Consider the following 24,157-nt stretch of genomic DNA (forward strand, 5'->3'; position numbering starts at 1 on the left):
AATCATGATGAAATTCAAATTGGATCTAAACATTCATGTTCAGAATTATTAACCCCCCCCCCCCCCCCCAAAAAAAAAGTCCAATTTTATTAATAAAAATCACCAATAAACGCTGCCTGTAAGTGTTTAGAAGCTTCGGTCACCTCTCTACTACTGTCTTGACCCATTCCTCATCTGAAAAAGCTTCTTGATCACTGATAATCTTTGGTTTTCACATTGCCACTGCTTTCTTTAAATTCATCCAGATATTTTCAATGAGAGTTAAATCTGGAGACTGAACAAGCCACTCAAGAACATTCTATGACTGATCCCTGAACCAAGCAGAAGTAGATTTGGATGTGTACTTTGGGATGACTTTCCTGCAGGAAAGTCCATTGATCATGAGCTTCAGTCTTTGCACCAAAGGCATTACAATTCTTGTCAAAATGACCTGATACTTCAAAGAATACATGATGTCCTTCATACAGTCATGATTTCCACTTCCTGCTGCAGTAAAACACCCCATAACAGCACTGATCCACCTCCAAGTTTGACGATGGAGATGGTGTTCTTCTGCTTATGAGCTTGGCCACATCACTCCATAAAACATTCCTCCAGAGCTCCACAGGTCTACACAAATGAATTTTAGCAAGTTCAAGTTTGCCTTTTGTTCTTCTTGATCAAGAGTGGTATTCTCCAAGATGTCTCAACATGAAGGCCATACTTGTCTAGTGTTCTTACACACTGCACTGAAATGGTTTTCCTTCTTTCATCGGGTCATTTTGCAAGTCTTTGGCTGTACATTGCAGGTTTTTCTTCAACACCCTAAAAAGGTTTTCTGGTACAACACACTTTTAGATAAGGAATAAGGCTGAGGGTTTTTAATGTCTTGGAAATCTTCTTACAGTCTTTACAGACTTTCTAAAGTAATACAATTATTTATTCTCTATAACTTTTGTGAGATCTCTGTTGACTTCTTCCATTTTTGCTACTCAACTTCAGCACATGCATGGGTTAACTCTGTGTATGTGTAACAGCTCAAGCTAATTCTGTTTTTATTAGAGTTTCTAAAGACATAATTGTGTTTTTAAACTATTTTATTCTCCACCATGCAAATAAGACATAAGAGATACTCCACTCCAAAATGAAAATTTACCCCCATGTCGTTCCAAACCCGTTAAAGCTTTATTCGTCGTTGGAACACAATTGAAGATATTTTGGATGAAAACCTGGAGGCTTTAGACTGCCAAGTAAAACAGCAATGTTGAATAAGGGTTGAATAATTGTGACATATCTCTGTTATTAAAATGTTATAACTCAAAAATAATACATTATATAAGATTATATATTGACATTATGACTTTTAATATTACTTTTGAAACCAGTGAACTTTTATAGATGTGATTTAGATTTTATCCTGGGTCTTCAGAAAAGCTTGTATTTGTAAAGTACTGCAGTTCCTGAGGGGTTGAGTAATTTTGATTGCAACTGTAGGTTATAATTGTGGAAAATTAAAAATGCAAAAATTTAAAATTGCATTTGTAGTAGTTTACGTTCACCAATTTATAACTTTACCCAGCTTTACTGTGAAAAGAGTCCATTCAGGTCAAAAATCCTGTAATGCATCTTTTTATTTTCTTCATTCTAGAACATGTACTTGTGTGACAATCTGTGTTATAATGAAGAATGACATCTTTTCTAATAGGCTTTCAGACTGCAGTATCACTGAAGAAGGTTATAAAGCTCTGTCTTCAGCTCTGGGATCAAACCCTTCACACCTGATAGAGCTGGATCTCACAGGAAATGATCCTGGAGAATCAGGAGTGAAGCAGCTCTGTGATTTACTACAGGATCCAAACTGTCAACTCAAGACACTGAGGTGAGACCTGATTAAATAATATAAAATCAATTATACAAATATTTAAAATGTATTATATATATTAGGGGTGTAACGGTACGTGTATTTGTACCGGACCGTTTCGGTACAGGGCTTTCGGTACGGTGCACGTGTGTAACGAATGACGGAATGCAATATTTTGTGCGTGGAATATAAGTACATTTTCGTGTTTCCAAATGAACATATTAAGTGGCGGAAGTCTCCGCGTTCAGCGCAAATCCTGCCCTGCAGCTGATTCTATAAGGCCGGTGACACACTGGATGCGTGGAGCAATTGTGTCTCAGTTGCGTGGCGTGTCCGTTTTTAATTCGGCTCCCATGTTAACAGGTTAGAGCTTGCAGACTGCCTGCATGAGACGCGCGGAAAAAACGTGCATGCTAGAAATAGAACCGACGCACAAGAGAACGTCGTGGCGTGTGTCCATTGCAAGATAGAGCTGGCATACCACAACTAGGGCCCTATGATTTCCGCGATGCAGATAATGCGGAGGGAATTGAGGAATCCAGTCATAAAAAACGGACAGTTAAACGCGGAATGGCACGGAATTTGCCAAATTTTGAATGAATTAATCAAGAATAGGTCATTGCACTTACATCAAATCACAATATGGAATAATATCTGTAAATATTAAGCCGGAACAGACTATTTAAATATGAATCCTGCATGTCCTGCGTGTCTCTGTTAATGAATGGAGCAGAATCGCAACTTCCTTTATTTACACACACTGAAGCACGCGTGACACTCACGGTAATTTCAGCATCTGCTGTATCACAGGACTTGAACACATGAGGAACATCTCCAGAACTGCTCTGACAGTCACTTCATGAGCATTTGACCGTTTGATTTGAGTAAAACTAGCATCACATCACATACACAGAACTGTAAAGGTACGTCAACCCGTCAAAATAAAAGTCCGGCTAAAGACTATTGTTCAGCAGAATGTAAATAGCCTACCACAAAAAAAATATATATTATTTTTTTTAAAGGTTTAACCCCTTACTAGTAACCCCCCTTTTTTGGCATGGAGACCGAAATTACATACCCAAAATAAAAAGGTTTCTGCTCATGATTCTTTCTGACTAGATACATAATCAACCTTTGTTCACAAAGCTGACACTTTAAAGTTTACTGTTCAGGAATCAGAATCACTCAGACTGTTATGATAATAGAGATATATAAGCTCAAACATAAAAACAAAAATAAAAATATTAAAAACATATGTTTTAAATGTATTTAAAAAAATGTTGATGTAGGAAATGAGTTTGAAAACAAAGTGTAGCTAAGGCCACAAGTCTTCCAAGACTTCATAAAAAATTTCATAATCGAATCTGTAAAACTGTGAATTTTATGAAATATTTTCTAAGGCCATGTCATGTGTGTTTTTAGAGAAGGCTAATCAGATTGATTTATGGCCCTTGTCATCTCTGTAAGATCTCACATGTAAACTTTCCTGTGCTCTTTGTGTATGTTTCACTGTTGAAAACTGCCCAAATCATGATTGTATTGTTCTCACCAAACGAGTCTTTCACACCTCCACCAGGTATGACACATTATCCACATTATTCTTTTATCATTATTCTTTTGTTTTTATTCCACCTTTATTAGCCTTGATTGTGGTTTTTCAGGCTTTACAAAGCAACAAAGCAGCGATCTCACTTCAGTCTCTCTTTGCATTTAGCCCTTATTTATCAAAAGTCTTACTATAAAAATACAACAAAACATTTTCTTACGACCTTACGTGAATTATTGAGACAAAAATGCATTATGAAGAAGAAAAGCACCTGCTATTAGTAGCATTGGTGCTAACGTTAGCATCAAGCTACATCTGACAATTTATGAAATTATTAGTACACTTTTACTCAAAACTCACTTTAAACCCCGATCGAGTGTTTATAATAACTTCCTTTAGCGATCAGGGGTGGAATTTGGTCGTTTACTGTTGTAAAAATATGTTATTTGTAGCCTTTTTCATCGCTGCACAAGTTAGCATTTCCGATGTACATTTTCGATTTTTTTTTATAAAAACGCCCCAGATCTCAAGAAATTCTCATACCAAGCTTTACTATCGTAATCGCGGGTTTATTATTCGGATATTTTGTGTGTACAGAGGTGTTTCAGTGTTGTTTTGGCCAGATAACTACCAGGAAGTGTGCAGGAAGCATGTGACACGATGGGGCGGTGTCCAGATATGAAACTCTAAGATTGATGTTTGAAAGACCCAATCAGAGTCTGAGTCACACACCGCACGAGCTGTGACTACTGCACGCACACACAGATCGCTGGGAGAGGCTGTTTATCATCTGATCGCGTAAATCCGTGGAAAATGAATAGAAATGACGATTCTGTCTGAAGAAATATGAAGTAAACATCAGTAAATATATCCATATATCTCCGCAGATATGCACCTTTGGTCTGTAAATCCTTATTGACGCTGTTCAGTGAGTCTATGTGAACACAAATAAACCGCTCTTGACGTGACTGAATAGGAGTGAGTTGTGAATTTCTATTCAAAATGTGGCATAATACGGATTTATTATTTTGCACTCCTGACATAAATCACTAAATATCTGTCACTGCAACAATGTTTTATCAAAATATTGGTCAAATATCGAAGCTTGAGTCTTTAAACTTTCCATTGATGCACAGTTTGTCCAGATGAAGTAAGACAGTGATGTTTAATGTGCTGTGAAAGTGAAACAATAATAAACTGGGGCCGTCAGCGATGTTTGCACGCAAAGGGGTTAATCACACAACATTTCTTCCATGTTTTATTTTTAATAGTAAATCCCCTGTTTACCAAAAAGTTACGTTAATTATCAATAATTAAAAGATAAATTAAATTAATGTTTTATGTGTTTAATGTTTAATGTGCATCTCAGAAAATGCTTTATTTAAAACCCCAACTGAATGGCACTTAAATGAACTTAATTCATCTGTCAACTTTCTTGTCATTGTTCACAGTACAAGTACAGACAGAGAAACAATAGGTAATAATTAAATGTTTATTCATGATGTATGCATTGCATTCTATGCATTTAAAAAAAAAAAGTTTGTACATTTTAAGAGGCCTGTGATGGTCACGGAGGGACCGCACGTTCAACATGGACGTTAATACGCACAAACACACACCGAGACTGTTTGGTGATACAAGAGTTTATTGTAATTATTGATCAGAGAGTGAATAAAATACCTGCAACCCTCAGGCCATACTCTCCACTGCAGAAACAGCACCATTACCACATGTGGAGGGACAAACTCACAGAAAACACATGTTCCCTTAAATATAGAGAGTCTGAAACAAACATATTGGCATGATGTTCTACTTAATAAATCTACTTTGTTATTAATTTGTTCACATTAAACAGGAAATAACAGCAATAACTCGGCCACGTTGCCCCTGAAACCCCCACGCTCAATTAATACATGGTAGAACCCCACCCTAAGCGGAACCAATAATTCCGGCCATTGTTTCTTACCAAGACTCTAAAAATCACGGGACAAACGCTACACGGGAACAATACACATAGTTTACAGGTATTTCATTCACTCTCTGATCAATAATTACAATAAACTCTTGTATCACCAAACATTCTCGGTGTGTGTTTGTGCGTATGTGTGCGTATTAACGTCCATGTCGAACGTGCGGTCCGTCCGTGACCATCACAACACCCAGGAGTCTTATTTTATCTTGCATAATTAATATTTCACTTTAATTAAGCAAAAACACATTTTATCCGATTACTCGATTAATCGATGGAATTTTTGGTAGAATACTCGATTACTAAAATATTTGATAACTACAGCCCTAATTCTACTACAGCAGATCTATTACAGACCACAAACATGTGATGGAGACGATCACTGATGATTCAGCACACACACACACACACACACACACGTCTGAACCTGCAGTTCCTCTCATAATGAGCAGAATTATCAGTTAAATAAAACTATCCAGAGATGATCTGATCATGTTCTCTATTAGTGGATCAGAAATCCAGTATTTGGTGAATTCTGCTACATAATAATAGAAAGAGCCGGCATCAAAAGATAATCTAAATATATCACTATGAATGCTTAGCTGTCACAAGCTAGTTATCTCTTTGTTAACTTTCCTCATCTCCTGCTTAAAAGCCAGAACGATCTTCAGATTTTTGAGAATCATAAGCTTTTGCCCCTGAGTTTCTTTTAAATTTACTTTTGACTTTTGTCTTTCTTAAAAAAAATTATATTTAAATGTTCAACTGTTTAAACTTGAACTAGAGCTTTTCATTACAAACAATGTTTGATCATCTTTAAATGTTTTGTGATGCGATGCACATTGAATTGATTCCAGCTTCATCTTCTCTTCTGCAGGTTTTTGGGTCCTGCTGCAGATGAAGGCTGTCAGTATGTGACTGGAATTGTGGGTAAAAACCCGTTACTCCTGAGAGAGCTGAATCTGAGTAAACATGAACTAGGAGACACAGGAGTGAATCAGATCTCTGCTCTACTGCAGGATAAACACTGTAGACTCAACACACTGAAGTGAGTATCTTACATCATTTCACATGTTACATGACTAGTAATGTTACAGTCGTCTATTTTAATTCTCATTTGAGTCCGACCCCACGTTATAAAGCTTGGAAGAGCCAAGACATTTTTAATATAACTCTGATTATATTTGTCTGAAAGAAGAAATTAATATACATCTAGGATGTCTTGAGGGTGAGTAAATCATGGGGTCATTTTCATTTTTGGGTGAACTATCCCTTTAAGTGCACAGAGGTTGGAGAAAATAATGTGAACACATTAGAAATAGACAGTATTTTATTAAAGTGTTTACTGTCTTTTGTCTTTAATACAGCTTCCAACCTTCTTAGAAAAGATTCATACAACTTTTGAATAGACATCAGTTACATTTAGTCTCTAACTTCTGCTGTGACTGCTAAATGTGATCATGTTTACTGACTACAAACCGAGGATTGAAGACTAATTAAAAAAAAAGTATATGCGTGTATGCCAGGTTTTTTGGCCAACTGGGTCTCTGAGTTTAGGTTAAGGAGGTTATGAATGAAGCTGGAGTTTCTCTGCGTCTGGAGAGCATCAGTGCAGAGGATCATTTTATAAAGTTAAAGACTATGAAGTGCAACACACACACCTCTGATACAATCTCAGAAAAAGTAGTCCGGGGTTTCATGACCCTTTAAAAACTGTATTCCCATCACCCTCACTGACTGTTACCAGTGATGCGCGGGTCAATATATAAACAACCCACACCTGACCAGTGTTTTAAACTAACCCGCCCGCAACTCGGACCGCAAAAAAAGAAAAAGAAAATATTGTAGCGTCATTGGGCTATAGATGTAGGAACTAGGGGGTTAAACAAAAAAACTTAATATATTCTAATTTTCTCAAGAATTATAAAAAAAATGTGTCAATAAGCTCATAATTTGTACACAAATATTCTAGTCTGGCTATGTTTATTTTGATGTTTCTGCAAGTTCAGCAGACCGTGAGGTTCGGGTTTGACATTTAATTGTTTAGTAATAAACTGGTGTTTTCTGTGTCGCTGTAAAGATGAAGTGGACGATGCGGACTCGCCATGAACGCCAGAGAGAAATGCACATTTCATTTGGATTACATCATCAGAGAGAAGCCTATTTATTTTGGTTTGAATATTTTCATTTAAAAGTAGTCATTTCATTTCAGTAGTCATATTTCTCAAATCTGTGAGGCACAAACTGAGTTTCGGCATCCTCCAGTTCACATCAATGCAAGTGATCGTTCCAGCACCTCATTACATTGTCTGCTGTATATTTGCTTCTTATTTATTAAATACGGGCAACTGATTGATAAAACATTGATCTTCACCTTTTCTCTTGCACCCGCTCATTTTTGGATCAACCCGTGATAGCTTGTTTTTTGCACTATATATATGTATATTTTTTATATATGTTCATATTTTTTTGTATAGTTAATCTGTCTATATTCTGTACTGTATATTTTACTTGTAAAGTTAGTTGTTGTGTGGTCTAAACATTTGAAAGTTGTAATGAGTGTTTCTTGTTGCTCATACAGCAGGTCAAATACACAACCCAATATCCAATCATTTCACTTAATAATAGCAAAAATACACAAACATTTCTCTTTTATCCAGTGGGACAGAACTGTTTTCATTGTGTTTATTAATGGGACACAACAGAATAGTTGTGTACTGCTGTATCAGAACATATTCATAGTGTTTATTGATGCTTCATATCATCTCTCTGTCATCAAACACCAGATTAATGAATGTGTAACACAACTGAACAGAACCGGTCCAGACTGGGCTTTATTCTGTGCAGGCATTGCTTCTTCAGTCTGACCTGTTTCAGAGAAATATTACTGTACTTCACATCAAAAGATTAAATAAGTATTATATGACAGAAATAAAAAAAATATGAAAGATGTTAACACCTTTCACACAAGGTTGTTAGGAATTAAAACTTTGTTGTATTTCTATCAAGAATCAGGAGAAATTATACATAAATCATGAGAAGTGTTAATTATTTGATTAAATGAATAACTTATTTGTTTTTCTGTTTTGAAGACCAAATTGTGGAAAATTATCCAAAGGTGTTCAGACACTCTTCCTCTGTTTTTTTGTTTTATCAAGACATTGTGACTTTATTAAATAGTTTTCTTCTATCTTCTCTCTTTCTCTCAGTGTAGGTTAAGATGCTGTTATTTGACAGATGAAGGTTGTTCTGCTGTGACTTCATGAACATAACGTGTCTGATTCATTGTGTTTTCTCTTTCTGTCTTCAGTCTGTGTACTTGCAGTATTACAGAGAAACAGTGTCTCATCCTGACTTCAGCTCTGAAATCAAACCCATCACACCTGAGAGAACTGTACCTGAGCAGGAATAAACTACTAGGAGACTCTGGAGTGAAACACCTCAGTGATCTACTGATGAACACACAATTCAAGCTGGAGAAACTAGAGTTAGTATCATTATACTCTACAGCAGTTACAGTCAGATAGATTTATCAGGGTACATCATTTATTTCCAAAAATGAATGTACCCTTGTGATCTTTAATGAAAATAACTATCACTTTCTCTCATAAACACATCTCTTCTCTCGTCTGATGATGTGAAGGAGGGAAAACCTGTCAGTCTCATGAGATCACAGCAATAGCAAACAATTATCAGCTTTTCATCAGAAATTAATTCCTGACCTGCAGTAAAAAAATTAAAATAAATATGATCATAAAATGTACTTGTTGACTGTAAACTTCAATCTTAAAATGTCTTGAAGTAAATGTAGATTTATGAACAGAATTTTCTTGATTTGTTACATCATTTGATTTGTAAAGTGGTTCTATAGTTGATCCTGTATCTTATTTTTTTTTTGGTCTGACTAAAGATTCTTCAGACTTGAAATGTAACTAAAATCCTCAAATCCTATTTTGTTTTAGATTAAGTTTATGGCTGAATGATTATTTATTTACTTTTATTGTTTTTAGGTTTTATTTATTGCACTGTATGATGTTAACACATGATGAATTACTCACACATGAACATAACGTGTCTGATTCATTGTGTTTTCTCTTTCTGTCTTCAGTCTGTGTAGATGCAGTATTACAGAGAAACAGTGTCTCATCCTGACTTCAGCTCTGAAATCAAACCCATCACACCTGAGAGAACTGAACCTGAGCGGGAATCAAATAAAAAACACAGGAGTGAATCACTTAAGTGACGTACTGAAGGATTCACGCTGTAAACTGGAGAGATTGAGGTCAGTAACATTCACAGACAAGAATCAAAATGATGAAAATCACTTTAACTCTTATGTGCTGTTCAAGGTCTTTTGAGACCCCAAATGATGTTTGCTGAAATAAAAACGAAATGTTCCCTTTATCTAAATGACATGAGACTTTGTACGGTTGTCAACACTTGGTGCTCTACAAACAGAAAATTAAATTGGATTGATATCTGGTTGTGTGTTAGTGTGAAAAAAGTCTCTCTCTGGAGACCCACATAGAAATGAATGAGGAAATGATCAAATCAATACTTTCTCTTCTTAATTTATCAAATAAAATCAATAAATTCACCACAATTCAGACCACAAAATACACGAAAGTGAAGTGCACAATGCAGAATGATTAAACTCGCATACAAATGATGTTACATAATTAGTCAAAATGTCCATCACAACACAGATAACACACACAGTCTGAAGACACCAGCAGATCCGCGATGGAGGAAACACACACGCCATGTTATCAACATTAATCACAATTAGAAATTAGTCTTAATAAAGTGAATTTTACATAAAAAGCTCTTTTTATATAAAAAAAACTATTTAAAAATATATTTTTAATTAATACATTTTAAACATTTACAAAATATCATAAATCCTTCAAAAAAACTACATGAATGTAGAGTAAAAACATTAATAAATGACACATTTTGTAACAAAATGTCCTTTTGTTGGCTGTGTTCTCTGGAGAGCCCAAACAGCTCGAGTGTCGTCCCCAAACGAACAGCACATAAGAGTTGAACAAAACACTTTATACTCAATATCTCATGATGAATGTGTTCACATTATATTTGTGAAAGATTCTTCATCTTAATGATTTGTTTGTAAGATGATCTCTCTTCCTCTGTTTGTCTCTTTCTAGTCTTTATTACTGTGACATTACAGATGTTTCTTCTTTAACTCAGTCTTTGACAAACACAAAAGCTCTGCAGTTTCTAAAAGAGCTTGATCTGAGTTATAATATGATTGAAGACTCAAAGCAGAAGCTCATTGATGTGCTACGAGACTCAAACTGTAAACTGATGTGAGTAAACTTCACTTTGTGATATTAAAGAGATTCATTTACCTCTGATATCTGAACAAATATATACTTTCAGATATTAGTGAAAAGAGTTTATCAAATGATCATCAAGCTTTATTTCAAAGGGTTTGTGTCAGAATGAAATGTAAAGTTGATAAAATGTTGAACACAAAGGAGGAAAGAGAAGAAAAGCAGACTGTCACAGCTTTCTACAGCAACAGCTGCTTTATTAATGAGATCAGTAATAGTGAATCATTCGAGTTTGAAATAGATTTGTTCAGATTGTAGGAAAACGCTGGTAAAATCAGAGCAGATTCAGCTTCAGCTCACAGTCGTCCAGCATCACATGATCAATGTCTCTGTCTCTTGTGTGTTTTTACTTTGACAAGCAACACGTCACATTACTTTACACTTACTTTCTGTAAGAGATAATGTACCTCCAGCCGCTTGTTATCACAGAATAAACCCGACAGGGTGATCAGGACTTGTGTCCTCCTGAAGAGACTTATTCTGTGATAACATCCGGCTGCATCTGCATTATCACACTTATCATATGCTTTCTTGACACACAAGTGAAGAATTAGACACAATTTAGATTCAGCTAAACACTTCTGGTCAGTTAGCAACAACTTGAACAACAAGACACACTTTGAACAATGTCTCCTCAAGTCTACTATTAACAGGAATCTCCTGCGGTTTGGTTTGAGGGTAAATCCAGTCAGTAACTGAGGCACAAGCTAATAGCAGTTGTGTTTGAATGAAACGAGTGAGAGCGCGGTGCTGTGATACGAGAGAAGTCAAAGAAACGCCCGACTCAAATACCGTATGACTGTGTGTTATTCTGCTGCTAATGACACACACCTAATGAATAACACACCTCCGAATGTCACCACTGACCAATCAGAATCCAGTATTCCAGCGAGCTGTGCAATCATTTCACTTATTTACTGAGACCAATACAAACATGTTTCAACTAGAGGACAAACAGTGATTGTGAATAAGTAAAAATAAAAAAAAGTTATTGAAATATAGGAACTAATTTGTAGTTTAATATCTTCTCTTCTGTTCCACCTTACAGAGTAGATAGATAGTTAAATCACCAAAATCTGATGAATGCAGTATCTCATAAAGTGAAGTGATCTTGAGAGGAGCAGTAAACATCAGCTGAAGATCCACAGAAGAGCTTCACTACTGTGTCTATGAGGAGAAATAAATGTGTGATAAATGTGTAAATGTGATCCATACAGGTGAAGAGACTCGGACTTTACAATCAAATAATGCAGCATGTGTGTTAGAAACATGATATTGAATGATTAATGTTGCTTTAGTATTCAAGCAGATGATCATTGTGTTTAATGTAAAGCTGGAACAGAGGAGGAAGAAGCTCAGATGAGTCTGTCTGGCTCTTCAGTTTAATAATATTTCTATTAAACTCATTCATAATGATTCAGATGTTTAAATGTGATTGTCAAGTGCAGCACTTAAATGTGTCAAAAGATAGAAAGCAAATCTACAATGTGTCAAATGTCCATGTTACTTAAAACATTTCCATGTTCTCTCTTACATTTTCTACTCATTGTTATTCTATTTAATTCTATATTAAGTTAGCTATGTGTCTGTCTGTCGCTAACAATCTCAAATCCTCTCATTACAACAAACAAAGCAGAAACATAGTATAAAAAAAGTTCATATTGTGCTTCTCTTCATTTTCATGTCATTCTCAACAGTACAAACAACACTTAAAATAACTAAAATACTAAAATAAACTGATTAAAACAGTTGATTAAAAACAGTAGTTCTGTGTGGAATATTTTCTCTAATCATTTATTTAAACATGGTGTTGTCCGTTTTCTTTTTCTTAGATGAAATGTTGATGTTAACAAAATCATCTTAAATGATCTGATGTTCAGGAAAACACATTTAACCTGGCGTTTGATTTTTAAACTACTTTTCTCATCAAAAATAAATAACTAGTTTTTTAGACATTAGTTTGGGACGGTCAGCTGATGAATAATGGGTTTTCAGTATTAATGAGCTTTACTGTCAGGTTGGCAACCGATCCTCCTTTGCTTCTCCTTTAAAGTTTTCATATGATGCTGCTAAAAACAACATTGTTTTGGTGTAATGTGTTTAAGCGGTTTAAGATTTTTTAAAAGGAACATTATTTTCTACATTGTGTACATTATTGTTTCTGCTCTATGCCCTTCTTCTGAAACGTGTCGATTTTCACAAAGCTTATCGTTCTGAAAAGTGAGGAGTGCTGTGATTTGCCAGATATCCAGTGTGTTGTGATTGGCCGAATGCCTCAAGCGTGTGACAGAAATGTTACGTCTCTTAACATATTGTGATTCCCTGTCCGGCCGGAGCGACGAGACATGAACATAAAACCCATTATAAACTTGATATAAACGATTTCTAGTCAGGTCTTGTTTTGGAAGGACAAACAAAGTAGTTTCACATTCTCAATGAAACGGCGTCACACACCGCAGCCTTGAATGAACAGAGGCCGGCGCTTGAGAACGATTCTATGAAGGACTGTACCTTGGTCTTGAGCGACCACATGTGATGACCCCGGGCTGGTCTCCTCTTCGTTCATGGTGAAAGTCTTAATGCAGGAAAACAAGCCCTGTGTTTCAGTGCTCACACTATCCATCCTAAATATATGTGAGATTAGAATAAGTGTGTCCCAAAGCAGAGTATGATGAAAAGAGTATGCCAAAAGTCCTCGGATGGTCGACTATTTCAGGTCTATTTTTGAAGAGTGGATCCCTGCACAGTCCAATTACTAAAATCAGCTCAATGAAGACTGAACACAGTAAGAAGAGTTAAAATATGCTTTATTTGTACAGTTGTATCCAGTAACATTAGCGGTCATTGCTAAACTCAGATTTGAGTGAAAAGTAATTTGGCAAATAACCTTTTGAGTAAAACACTATTTGGACATAATTTCTTTATCTTTATTGGAGGTGGGGTGATTTAATAAACTTTATAAATAAGTTTTCAGTGCAACCCGACCTAAAACAAATTTTCTCTCCTTTCGAGTAAAATAGCAGGTGAGTAAAGCTAATGTTTTTTTCACTGAACTTCTAGTTGTTTGAGTCTATTTTTTTGTTTACGTATGACTATTCGCCACCCTATGTAATGTTGTTTCAGATCATGATTTCATATTCATAATAAGTTACCATGTGTGTGTGTGTGTGTGTTTATTCTGTTGCAGCTTACAATTTATGCAAGTGCCACACGTGTGTTTTTGGAGTATTTCTTCTTTCTATTTCATCTTTCATCTGAGGACAATAAGATTAAAAACTGTTTAATACTTGATTTAGTCAAATACTGATAATGGTCCACAACTACAGCTTTTAACGTGTAATAAATGTACCATTTCCAAAGATTCATATGTCTAACTTATGGGTAAAAGTTTAAAAACCCACTTGTATCAGTAAACTTTAGTTCTAGTATACTAGCTTGAGTCTATTTTTATTTACATTTGACAGTTCTCCATCTCCATGAAATGTTGTTTCAGATCATTATTTCATACCATATTAATTCATAATAAGTTTTGTAAAGGTACTAAAACATATTTAAAACAGTTCATGTGAGTTCAGTGGTTCAATTTAAATATTATAAAGTGACAAAACCACTTTTTGAGTCCCAAAAAACCCCCCAAAATAACGACTTTTCAGCAATATAGTGATGGGCCGATTTCAAAACACTGCTTCGAAGCTTTACGAATCGAATCAGTGACTCGAAGCGCCTACGTCACGTGATTTCAGCAGTTTAGTCGTTTGACAGGAGATCTGAGTCACTGATTTGATTCGTAAAGATATGAAGCAGTGTTTTGAAATCAGCCCATCACTATATTGTTGAAAAGTTGTTTAGTTTTTTTTCGGTGCACAATAATTCTCGTTGCTTTTATAATATTAAGGTAGAACCACTGAACTCACATTAAATATGTTTTTAGTACCTTTATGGATCTTGAGAGAGGAAATGTCATTGCTTTGAACACAGGCCTCACTGAGCCATTGGATTTTATCAAAATATCTTAATTTGTGTTCTGAAGATGAATGAAGGCCTTATGGGTGTAGAACAATATGAGGGTGAGTAATTAATGACAGAATTTTCACTTTTGGGTGAACTAACCCTTTAATATATAAGAAATTGACAGGATTTTTGTTAAATTTTAGATTTCTTCCCTTGCAGCTGTTGGGGGCCATGACACAAAACGTGTCACATGGAAACATCCTTTCCCGCATGTTCATGATGATGTTGGGAGGAAGATCAACTGGAAGGGCCTGAATGGGGAGAAAGCATTCAACCAGATGGAGTCCAAGAAGTTCCTTTTAAACGATTACAACATTGTAGAACAAAACTGAATTAAATGAGTCTATGCACTTTACATATACATAACATTTCTCATCAATATGGTTAACAATAAAGATTAATAATAAGGAAAAGAAGAACATCACAAATAGCCTACATCATTAAATCCTGTCCTACTGTAGATAAACAGAACATCTCCGCTTATTAACTAACGATCATGTGCCTCAAAGAAGCACAAATAAAGATATAGGTGCAAACAGAATACAGTGACGTCAACCTTGGTTTTGATAAGCAGTTATTTTATGACCCAGAACACGTTGGTGAAACTCATGCATCTAGCAAGAACTTAATACACTAAATAATCATATTGATTTTAACATTTATGAATTAAGTAAATGTGAGTAATGAACAATACTGCACAAATTATAGCGATCACGAGGAAGGTTTGCGTACAGTAAAGTGGATAGTGTACAACACATTTGCTCAGATTCGTTTTCAGTTCTTAATAGTTTAATAAGTGGGAAATCCGATTCAAGACCATTATAAAATTTTGTAAAATCTCTATAGACTTTGTCAATTAAGACTTTTAATTTTTAATACGACTTATTTTTCGTCTAAGAATTGGTAATTCTGCCCTCAACAAATCACTTCAATCGATAGGGAAACATGGTTCTGGTCAGTGCAATAAATGTGGACTCTCAGAAACTGTAGCGCATGTAATAATCAATTGTATGGCATTTGAAAAGGAAAGAATTAAATTAAAAAACAATTTAATTTCTGTTGGCATACATTCTTTAACTTTGCCAAATATATTTAATAGTTCTTTCAAAGGATCTGAAGCTCTCTTTTATTTATTTTCTTAAAGCAACAAGTTTATATAAGTAAATATAGAAAGGTAGGGTAGGTGGAAGTAATATTTTTTGTTTGTTTGTTTGTTTTCTCTCCTGTTTATTTCTGACATCAGTTCCTCACACTCCATCCCAGTAGATGGCGGAATATGCACCAAAGCTGATTTGCCGACCGCCATTAAACGTCAAAGAAGAAGAAGAAGTTATTTGTGGATTAATTCTTAATTCTTATTGGAGACGCGAACCCAGGGGCGGCGTTAAGGCGGGCGTACACGGTGCGAATTCGGATGGTCGGAAGGTCGTATGTCAACGCACACGGCACGAGTGAGTTTATCTGAAAATCGTACGGACGACATGATATACGACACGATTTTACAACCTGCGAATTCCAGAAGCAATCGCACGAAGTTGATAGACGCGTTCGATTTGAAGCAGCGCTGCACGCACAGAAGGATCACTGTATGACATTACCGCGAGAGCGATATGACCGCACACATATCCAATGCATTCGAATCGCTCTCGCGGTACTTTGATGTCATACAGGTGATCATTCTGTGCGTGCAGCGGTGCCTCAAGTGGAACGCGCCTAATATAACTGCTCTCCCTCTCTCATAACTGCAAATAAAATATTGATACGAGCCGTGACTGTTTCCTACACGTACAGGTTATTTTTCAGCAATAGGACACCGGGACGTTTGGTTACCCTGTGTGTGTGTTCTTGTAGGCCTATATGGTTTATAAATATCTGAAATGGGTATTAAAATGTAAACATGGTTTATGAAGACAATTACTGTGCTCTCGTAAACCAAATGGCTTTAAAAAAATACTATACGGTGTTTAATAGAAATTTTAAATAGTGTATGGGGATATACAGTATAGAATACCGTTACGTCTATGCAGGGCCAGATTAACACTTTGTTGTACCCTGGGCAACAATATTCAAGGGCCCCATCATCACGACCCCAGGATCACCATAATATGGTCATATACAAAATGTATTACTGTAATAAACAGTAAATATACTCAATAATTCAAATTCTAACTGTCATCAGGTGTATTTTGATTTACAAATATTTAAATGCTCATAGAACTACAAATGCACTACTATGTCCCCTATCAAAGACATTCACTCACATATGATGCTATGAAAACAAAACACATCAGCATCTGTATAATCTGGTAAAATTGACCACTACATTGAGAGGGAGGGAAATATTCTCCATTTTCACAAAAATGAATAAATAAGCAACCACTTTCAAACCATTGTTTATTTAACAACATTTATTCCCAATAGAAATGTATTGAATTGATAGAGCTATAACAGAAGACCACAGACAACACATCAAGAAACAATTTGTTCCTCAGCTCATTTTAAGCAGAAATCACCCTGACAGGGTGACCCTGTTTCCCCAGAATTCAACAAGGCAATCAAGTTATTAGTCCAACACAAACAATTTGAAATCTGCCGGTTATCCCTCCACAACAATTTACAGCATTTTAATGAAGCTGGCACCTCAAGGAAAAAATAAATAAATAAAATGCAGTATCACTATTATCTGCTCATAAAATTTTTATCCTAAACTCATTTTAACTTGTTTTAAAATAGAACAACAACATGTCACAGCACAATTAACCAGTTAAACATTTTAGTGCTACATAAACATTTAGAAATCTGTCAATTTCTCTGAAGAAGACAAGACAGAAATAAATGCTACATAATCTGGCAAAACACACATTTTTAGTCCTAAATAATGAAGAAGTACATGTTTGAATTTGAAATGCTTTTCGCTCTCGGGGCTGTAAACGTAAGCTGGCGGTGTAGAAAAGTCCTGGCTAGAGGCCTTGGGCCCCTGGGCAATTGCCCAGTTGCCCGTATGGTTAATCCGGCCCTGCGTCTATGGAGAGTCCCTGTAAACTACATATGCGTGTGTGAGCGAGAGAGGGAGAGAGATGAGAACTAAAAAGGCATTGAAATACGTTGCTAGAAACATCATACATCGCTTGCTGTTCCTGTCAGACTTTAGTTGCCGTCTTCGTCTTTCTTCTTCTGTGGTTTTCCTAGTTCGTGATTGGTCAACTTCAGATAAATCAAGAAATCGGCCAAAACACTTGAACGCCAAGATACAACAGCTTCAGGTATCTGTAACTTTTAATCTTAGTATTATATTTCTTTTTCGGTTTTAAATTGTGTCTGATTTAACTTTTGAACATCTAACAGTTAACGGTTGTGCAGCACAGTCTTTGGGACACACACACACACACCGCTCCGAACTCCCGAACTGATTCAAATGATACATAATTCACCCGTGATGCAGGTAAGACGGTGAAACAGCGTCGCGATTTCAACGTTGATCCAATTTGCAAAATCGAAAGGTAATTCAACGTTGATTCAACCGTGGTGCCTGACGTTGTTTCAACGTTGAAATGCCGGCTGGGGAGTCAAATGATTCGCAATCCCGCTATGAACTCCCGAACTGAGTCAAATGATTCGCGATCCCGCTATGAACTGACTCAAATGATTCTCGATCCCGCTGAACTGACTCAAATGATTCGCGAACCCGCTACGAACTCCCGAACTGAGTCAAATGATTCACGAACCCGCTCTCCCGAACTGAGTCAAATGATTCGCGATCCCGCTATGAACTGACTCAAATGATTCACGAACCCGCTATGAACTCCCGAACTGAGTCAAATGATTCACGAACCCGCTACGAACTCCCGAACTGAGTCAAATGATTCACGAACCCGCTACGAACTCCCGAACTGAGTCAAATGTTTTGCGATCCCGCTATGAACTGACTCAAATGATTCGCGAACCCGCTATGAACTCCCGAACTGAGTCAAAGCGATCCCGCTATGGACTGACTCAAATGATTCGCGATCCCGCTACGAACTCCCGAACTGAGTCAAATGATTCACGAACCCGCTACGAACTCCCGAACTGAGTCAAATGATTCACGAACCCGCTACGAACTCCCGAACTGAGTCAAATGTTTCGCGATCACGCTATGAACTGACTCAAATGATTCGCGAACCCGCATTGAACTCCCGAACTGACTCAAATGATTCGGGATTGTCGTGTTTCTGTGAGTGAGGCAGCTAACTGTGAGCTCAGCTACTGCTCGTTATAACTGACCACTCAGTCGGTCCCAAATTATTTAATATTTGCCTGTTAATTTGTTTTATTTTGAGCGAATTTGAGTCGTGACATGTCAAAGGAGAACAAAAGCTGTGAACACAAGAAGGGTCAGATGTGTTCTGCGAGGTCCTGCAAACATACTGGCAAAATGAGGTAAGAAAATCGCTATCTTTATTATCTTTTGAAAATAGTAAAGTATAACCAGAGTTTACAAATGGGTAGCATAAAGGACATGTAACCTGCAGAAAATAAATAAATACCCGTGTGTGTATTTTGCATTGCTTTATCACAGATGATCAAGTTAGATGCTCACCTACTGTCTTGCTGGTAAGTTGTGTGTTAATGTCTGTCTTTTAGAGATTTTCCCACATTTTCCTGATATGAATCCATGCATTAGGTGTGTTATATATGTTTTTATTCTAATAATAGTTTCAAAGTGTTTTCCGAAACATGTAAGTGCAAATGTCGGTACAATTTTAATGAATTAATGAAAATGAATTTAAAAATGAGGATTGTTTAAAGCAGTGGTTCTCAGTGTCAGACCCTCTCTAGTGGTTACGCAGGTGAATCACTAAATTAAATATTAATGTTAATACTTTTTTTGTACATTTAAGTACAGTTAATGTACAGTAAAGTTATGTAACTTTTATTATAACACATTTTAATTTAAACTAAGTTTTCATTTACCTGTACGTAAGCACAGTGTAGTGTTAATGTTCAAACTGTATTTACCATGGTAAAGTGGCTGATTCTTATTAGAATAAAACTGCCTCATTTTTTAACTGTAGAGCTGTAGCTGAATAGTTTGGCCTACTACGCTGCTGAAATTTAATGTTGGTCATTATGGTGGAACTTAATATTTAATAATAAATATTTTCTGAAGTGGTACTTGGTATAGAAAGTTTGAGAACCAATGGTTTAAAGAAATGGTATAAAATGAAATCCTGCTTTTTAAGAACTTTTCAGTAAACCATTTCTTCTTTCCCCTTGTAGAGTCATTGAGGATCCAGTTTATTCTTGAAACATTGGTAAGAAATTGTTCATCTGCTACATTGCACTGTCACTTCTGCTAGAGATGCTTTGACCTTTTGTGATAGGTTTTGATTGTACTTCGTTTAATAAAAATGTACTTAATTTGATTTGACTTGTTTTACTACACTGTAATGTTAGTGTTCTGACCCTCTGGAGTCTAAGGGTATTTTTGAGGCCTGGAGAAGTTTTGTCATGCCCTGATATTTGTGCTTTTTTCAGTTTCTTATACATATCTAAATGGGTAAAGTCTAATATCACTGTAATCAGCACAAACTGGGCTATAATAATATGTGAAATGCATGTATGTACATGATTGTATTTTTGAGAAAAAAAATGTTATGCATGGTTAGTGAAAAACTAAAAATGTTAAATCACTTGAATAAGGCCATAAAACACATACATAACATTGGTTCCCGGGATTGTTGAGAACTGGAGCTTGTAGCCTAGAATTTTTCTAAATTATGTGAAAATCATCTTGTTTACTCACTCACAGAAAACAATATATTGATTTAAATTTTCTAAGAGACTTTTTGTTGGTAAAAGTCGTATGCGAGTAGGCGTCAACTATCATGAATATCATTGTGATTTACACCTGAGAAGACAAAGGCCTGCATAATGAGCTGCATAATGAGCCTCTCATTCAACTGTGCCACTGAGTGAGGAGTTACAAGAAAGAATGTGAGAATAAAATAAATCTATATAATTTTATGTTTGTAGTTTATTAAGAATATATTCCATTATCCCAAACATAATTTAATATCCACTTGGGGGAGCAGTTAAACAGTTTATTAGGAACAATCAAAGCTGACTTTCAAACAAATGTTTTGGCATCCTTACTCCAGTCACACAATCCTTCAGAAATCCTTTTAACAATCTTATTTTCTACCAAAAAAATAAAATAAAAAAACATTTATTATCATCATCATCATTATTATTATTATTATTAATGTTGAAAAGAGCTGAGAATATTTTTCAGGTTTTTTTAGGGGGAATAAATTGAAAGAACTGCATTGTTTTTACATTTGTTAGAGTTATCTCTATTTGTCACATTTATATTATTTACATCAAGCTTTTGAATTGTATAGTATTGTATATTGTTATTGAAACTTCATAATGTTTCACTTGATTATACATTTAGTCAGGAATTATAGTTTGGAAAAAGTATTTGGAAAAAGTCTAACTAGTAAAATGTTTACACGTTATGTGAAAACTAGTACAAGTATATAAATAAATAAAAAGAGACTTACTCATGTTTATGATCTCTGCTGAATAAAGTGCTTCATTCTTTTTTCTGAGGAAATCCATTTCTCAAATCCTCAACCACATCACATCTGTTTGGAGTGATTTATGTCTTATTCCTCTCATCGCGAAGCAAATAGTAAAATAAAATAAAAACTTGAAGAACAGTCTCGCTGCTTTTTCTTCTGTGTGGGTGTTTTCAAGCCGTGCGCTTCAGTTTGAATCTGAATAGCGCGTTAAGCGCAGGGGCGTGGTCACATTAGATATAATGAAGGGAGACATGAAAAACAGACATTGCGTTGTTTTCATATGGATTACTTTATCTCAGAATATCTGTTTTCGGCAGCACTTGTTTAGTTTAAAAGTAGACATTTCGGGCTTTCTATAGATATCTCTCTCATGTCTCTTCGTTGAGTATTCACGGAGTTACAGTTCATTTTAATGACGTGTTTGTAAATGAAGATCAGAACACACAAAGGCTGCAGACAACGCACCTTGTTTGTTATCTTTATTTTATAAGTGCACAAAGGTGTTTTGTTATTATGTTTGTATCCAAAAAAAGTAGACCCTTTACAGATTCGATTGATCTATTGCTCTTATCTGTACGATTAAAACTGAAAGTGTAATTTAAGTTCTTTTCGGGGTTATCAGGAGAAAATGACTCAAAACGCATATATGCGTTAATCGACTTCAAAGGGTTAAAACAGTGTAACTGGGGGCTCTGAAAACACTGCTTATGAATAATTTGTGAATTGTAAACTTTAATCTGAATACATTAAATAAGTGTTTAATGAATAGTGTTGTCCACTTTGTTTCCAACTCCACTGTTACTGAACTGTAAAGTGAAAATATTGTGTGATTTATTTTGCATTCAGTTTTCAGTTAAATATATTTCACAATATCAAAGTTATTGTGAAACATTGTGAACATACCTAAACTCACTGGTTAAATCTTATGTGTCCTCCAGAAGTTTGCGCTCTGCAAGTGAACGACTCCTTGTGGTTCCATCCCAAAGAAGTTCACAATCACTCTCACGGATCTTTTCCTGGACTGTGTCCAGCTGCTGGAATGACCTCCCAATCTCTTTACTCATTTTCAAGAAAAATCTAAAGACTCATCTTTTTCACCAGCACTTTTCCTTCTTTTCTTGCCTTCCATATTTAAAAAAAAACAAAAAAACAAACCTGTCTATGCGTTCTGTACTAGACTAACTGAGACTTGTCATAGCACTTGTATACTGTTGTTGTTCTCTTGTTGACCTGACTGCTTCTGTTGTTCTCATTTGTAAGTAGCTTTGGATAGAAGCGTCTGTAAATGATTAAATGTAAATGTTTATACAGGACGGTACAGAAAGTGCACAAGTGGGAGAGAGTGGAGGGGACGGCGTCAGAATGGACCTAGCGCTGGGACTCTTTCAAGGATCACCCGAAGCACAACCACACTATATGATGCACGAGGCTGTTGGTTCTAACATTTTAGAGTCTCCTTTGGTAGAAATCTCATTCTGCATTCCCCATGCCCTCTCTCACGCTGGGCCCTTGGAATGGTCCTAATCTTGTCCTAAATTTAGATTTTGATTTTATCTAATGAAGAAGCGTTCATGAGCGGAACCGCTTTGATTACAGCCGTTACTAAAATTTTGAAATATATTTTACATTTTTTATATTTTTAAATTATTCCTGTGATCAAAGCTGAATTTTCAGCATCATTATTCCAGTTCTCAGTGTCACATGATCTAATATGCTGATTTGCTGATTATCAATATTTAAAACAGTTGAGTAAATGTTTTTCAGGATTCTTTGATGAATGCTTTAAATTGATCAAAATTGATGATGAAGGTATTTATAATGGTACAAAAGATTTCTATTTCAGATAAATGCTACTATTCTGAATGTTTTTTTCATCAAAGACACCTGAAAAAAAATGTACTCTGTTTTCAACATAACTTTATTTGAGCAGCAAATCAGAATATTAGAATGATTTCTGAAGGATCATGTAACTGGAGTAATGAGGCTAAAAATATAACTTTGAAACCACAAGAACAAATAGCATTTTAAAATATATTAAAATAGAAAACATTTTTAAGTAGTAAAATATAAGAATGTTACTGTTTGCTGTATTTTGGATCAAATAAATTAAGGCTTGCTGAGCAGAAGAGAATTCTTTAAAAACATTAAAAATCTTACTTTTCAAAAACTGTGACTGGTAGTGTATGCTTGCCTATAGTTTGAAGTTAAAGATATGAATATTACTTACGTGAGTCTGATGACGGTGATTTGACTGATTTCACATTTCTTGTTTGTATGAAGGCTAAACACAAATAAAAGGAGAATGTAAATTTATTTTGTGGTGTTTTCTTTCTCTAAAATATATGGTTTTATATGGACTTGGCAAATTCATTTTTCATTGGTTTGTGCACAGACATCTGTTGTAGGCATTCTTGGCAGTTTTACAAGGCTTTTTATAGTAGTGTTCTTATTGATATCAGAATTAAATATCAGCCAAAATTAAGAAATATATTGTGTGCTGATCACCTTTCTGATATTATTGATCTTCTCAGAAAAGAAAGAAGCAAAATCATTGCATTTGATGTTGGAGAGCATTTCACTGGGAATCTAACTTTTGCAACCTTATAAGTTGCAAAGAATAAACTACATCCTTCACTCTTTCTGCCATGCTGCTTGTTTGTGATGGGGTTGTGCATAGACAATGTGAATCTTTTAATTATGTTATGCACTGTTGAATTTGAAATATCCAAATCTCTTCTATCTTTCTTTGAGGAACATTGTTTTTAAACATTTCACTTATTTGTTGGCAAGCTGGCGATCCTCGACCCATCTTTGCTCCTAAAGGATTAGACCTTTCTTGGATGCTGCTTTTGTACTAAATCATAATTA

The 24,157-nt window shown here is 35.5% G+C and overlaps 1 protein-coding gene and 1 long non-coding RNA gene across 3 annotated transcripts in view; both read left to right on the forward strand.

Moving 5' to 3' along the window:
- The window catches only part of LOC127987694 (uncharacterized), a 2,462,016-nt gene that overhangs the window by 2,371,907 nt on the left and 65,952 nt on the right, over positions 1–24,157 (forward strand). The window contains exon 150 of the mRNA XM_052590053.1: positions 9,464–9,637. Coding sequence (XP_052446013.1) covers positions 9,464–9,637 — 174 coding nt within the window. The remainder of the gene's footprint in view (positions 1–9,463; positions 9,638–24,157) is intronic.
- Positions 16,053–23,602, forward strand: LOC127987813 (uncharacterized). Of its 2 annotated transcripts, XR_008161429.1 has the most exons (5): positions 16,053–16,174; positions 17,913–19,142; positions 19,282–19,316; positions 19,983–20,017; positions 22,228–23,602. It is a non-coding gene; the product is annotated as an uncharacterized LOC127987813 (long non-coding RNA). The 2 variants fall into 2 exon arrangements; XR_008161428.1 differs by having other exon boundaries at positions 16,114–19,142.

Source organism: Carassius gibelio, chromosome B22, assembly GCF_023724105.1.
Source record: "Carassius gibelio isolate Cgi1373 ecotype wild population from Czech Republic chromosome B22, carGib1.2-hapl.c, whole genome shotgun sequence".
Classification (NCBI taxonomy): domain Eukaryota; kingdom Metazoa; phylum Chordata; class Actinopteri; order Cypriniformes; family Cyprinidae; genus Carassius; species Carassius gibelio.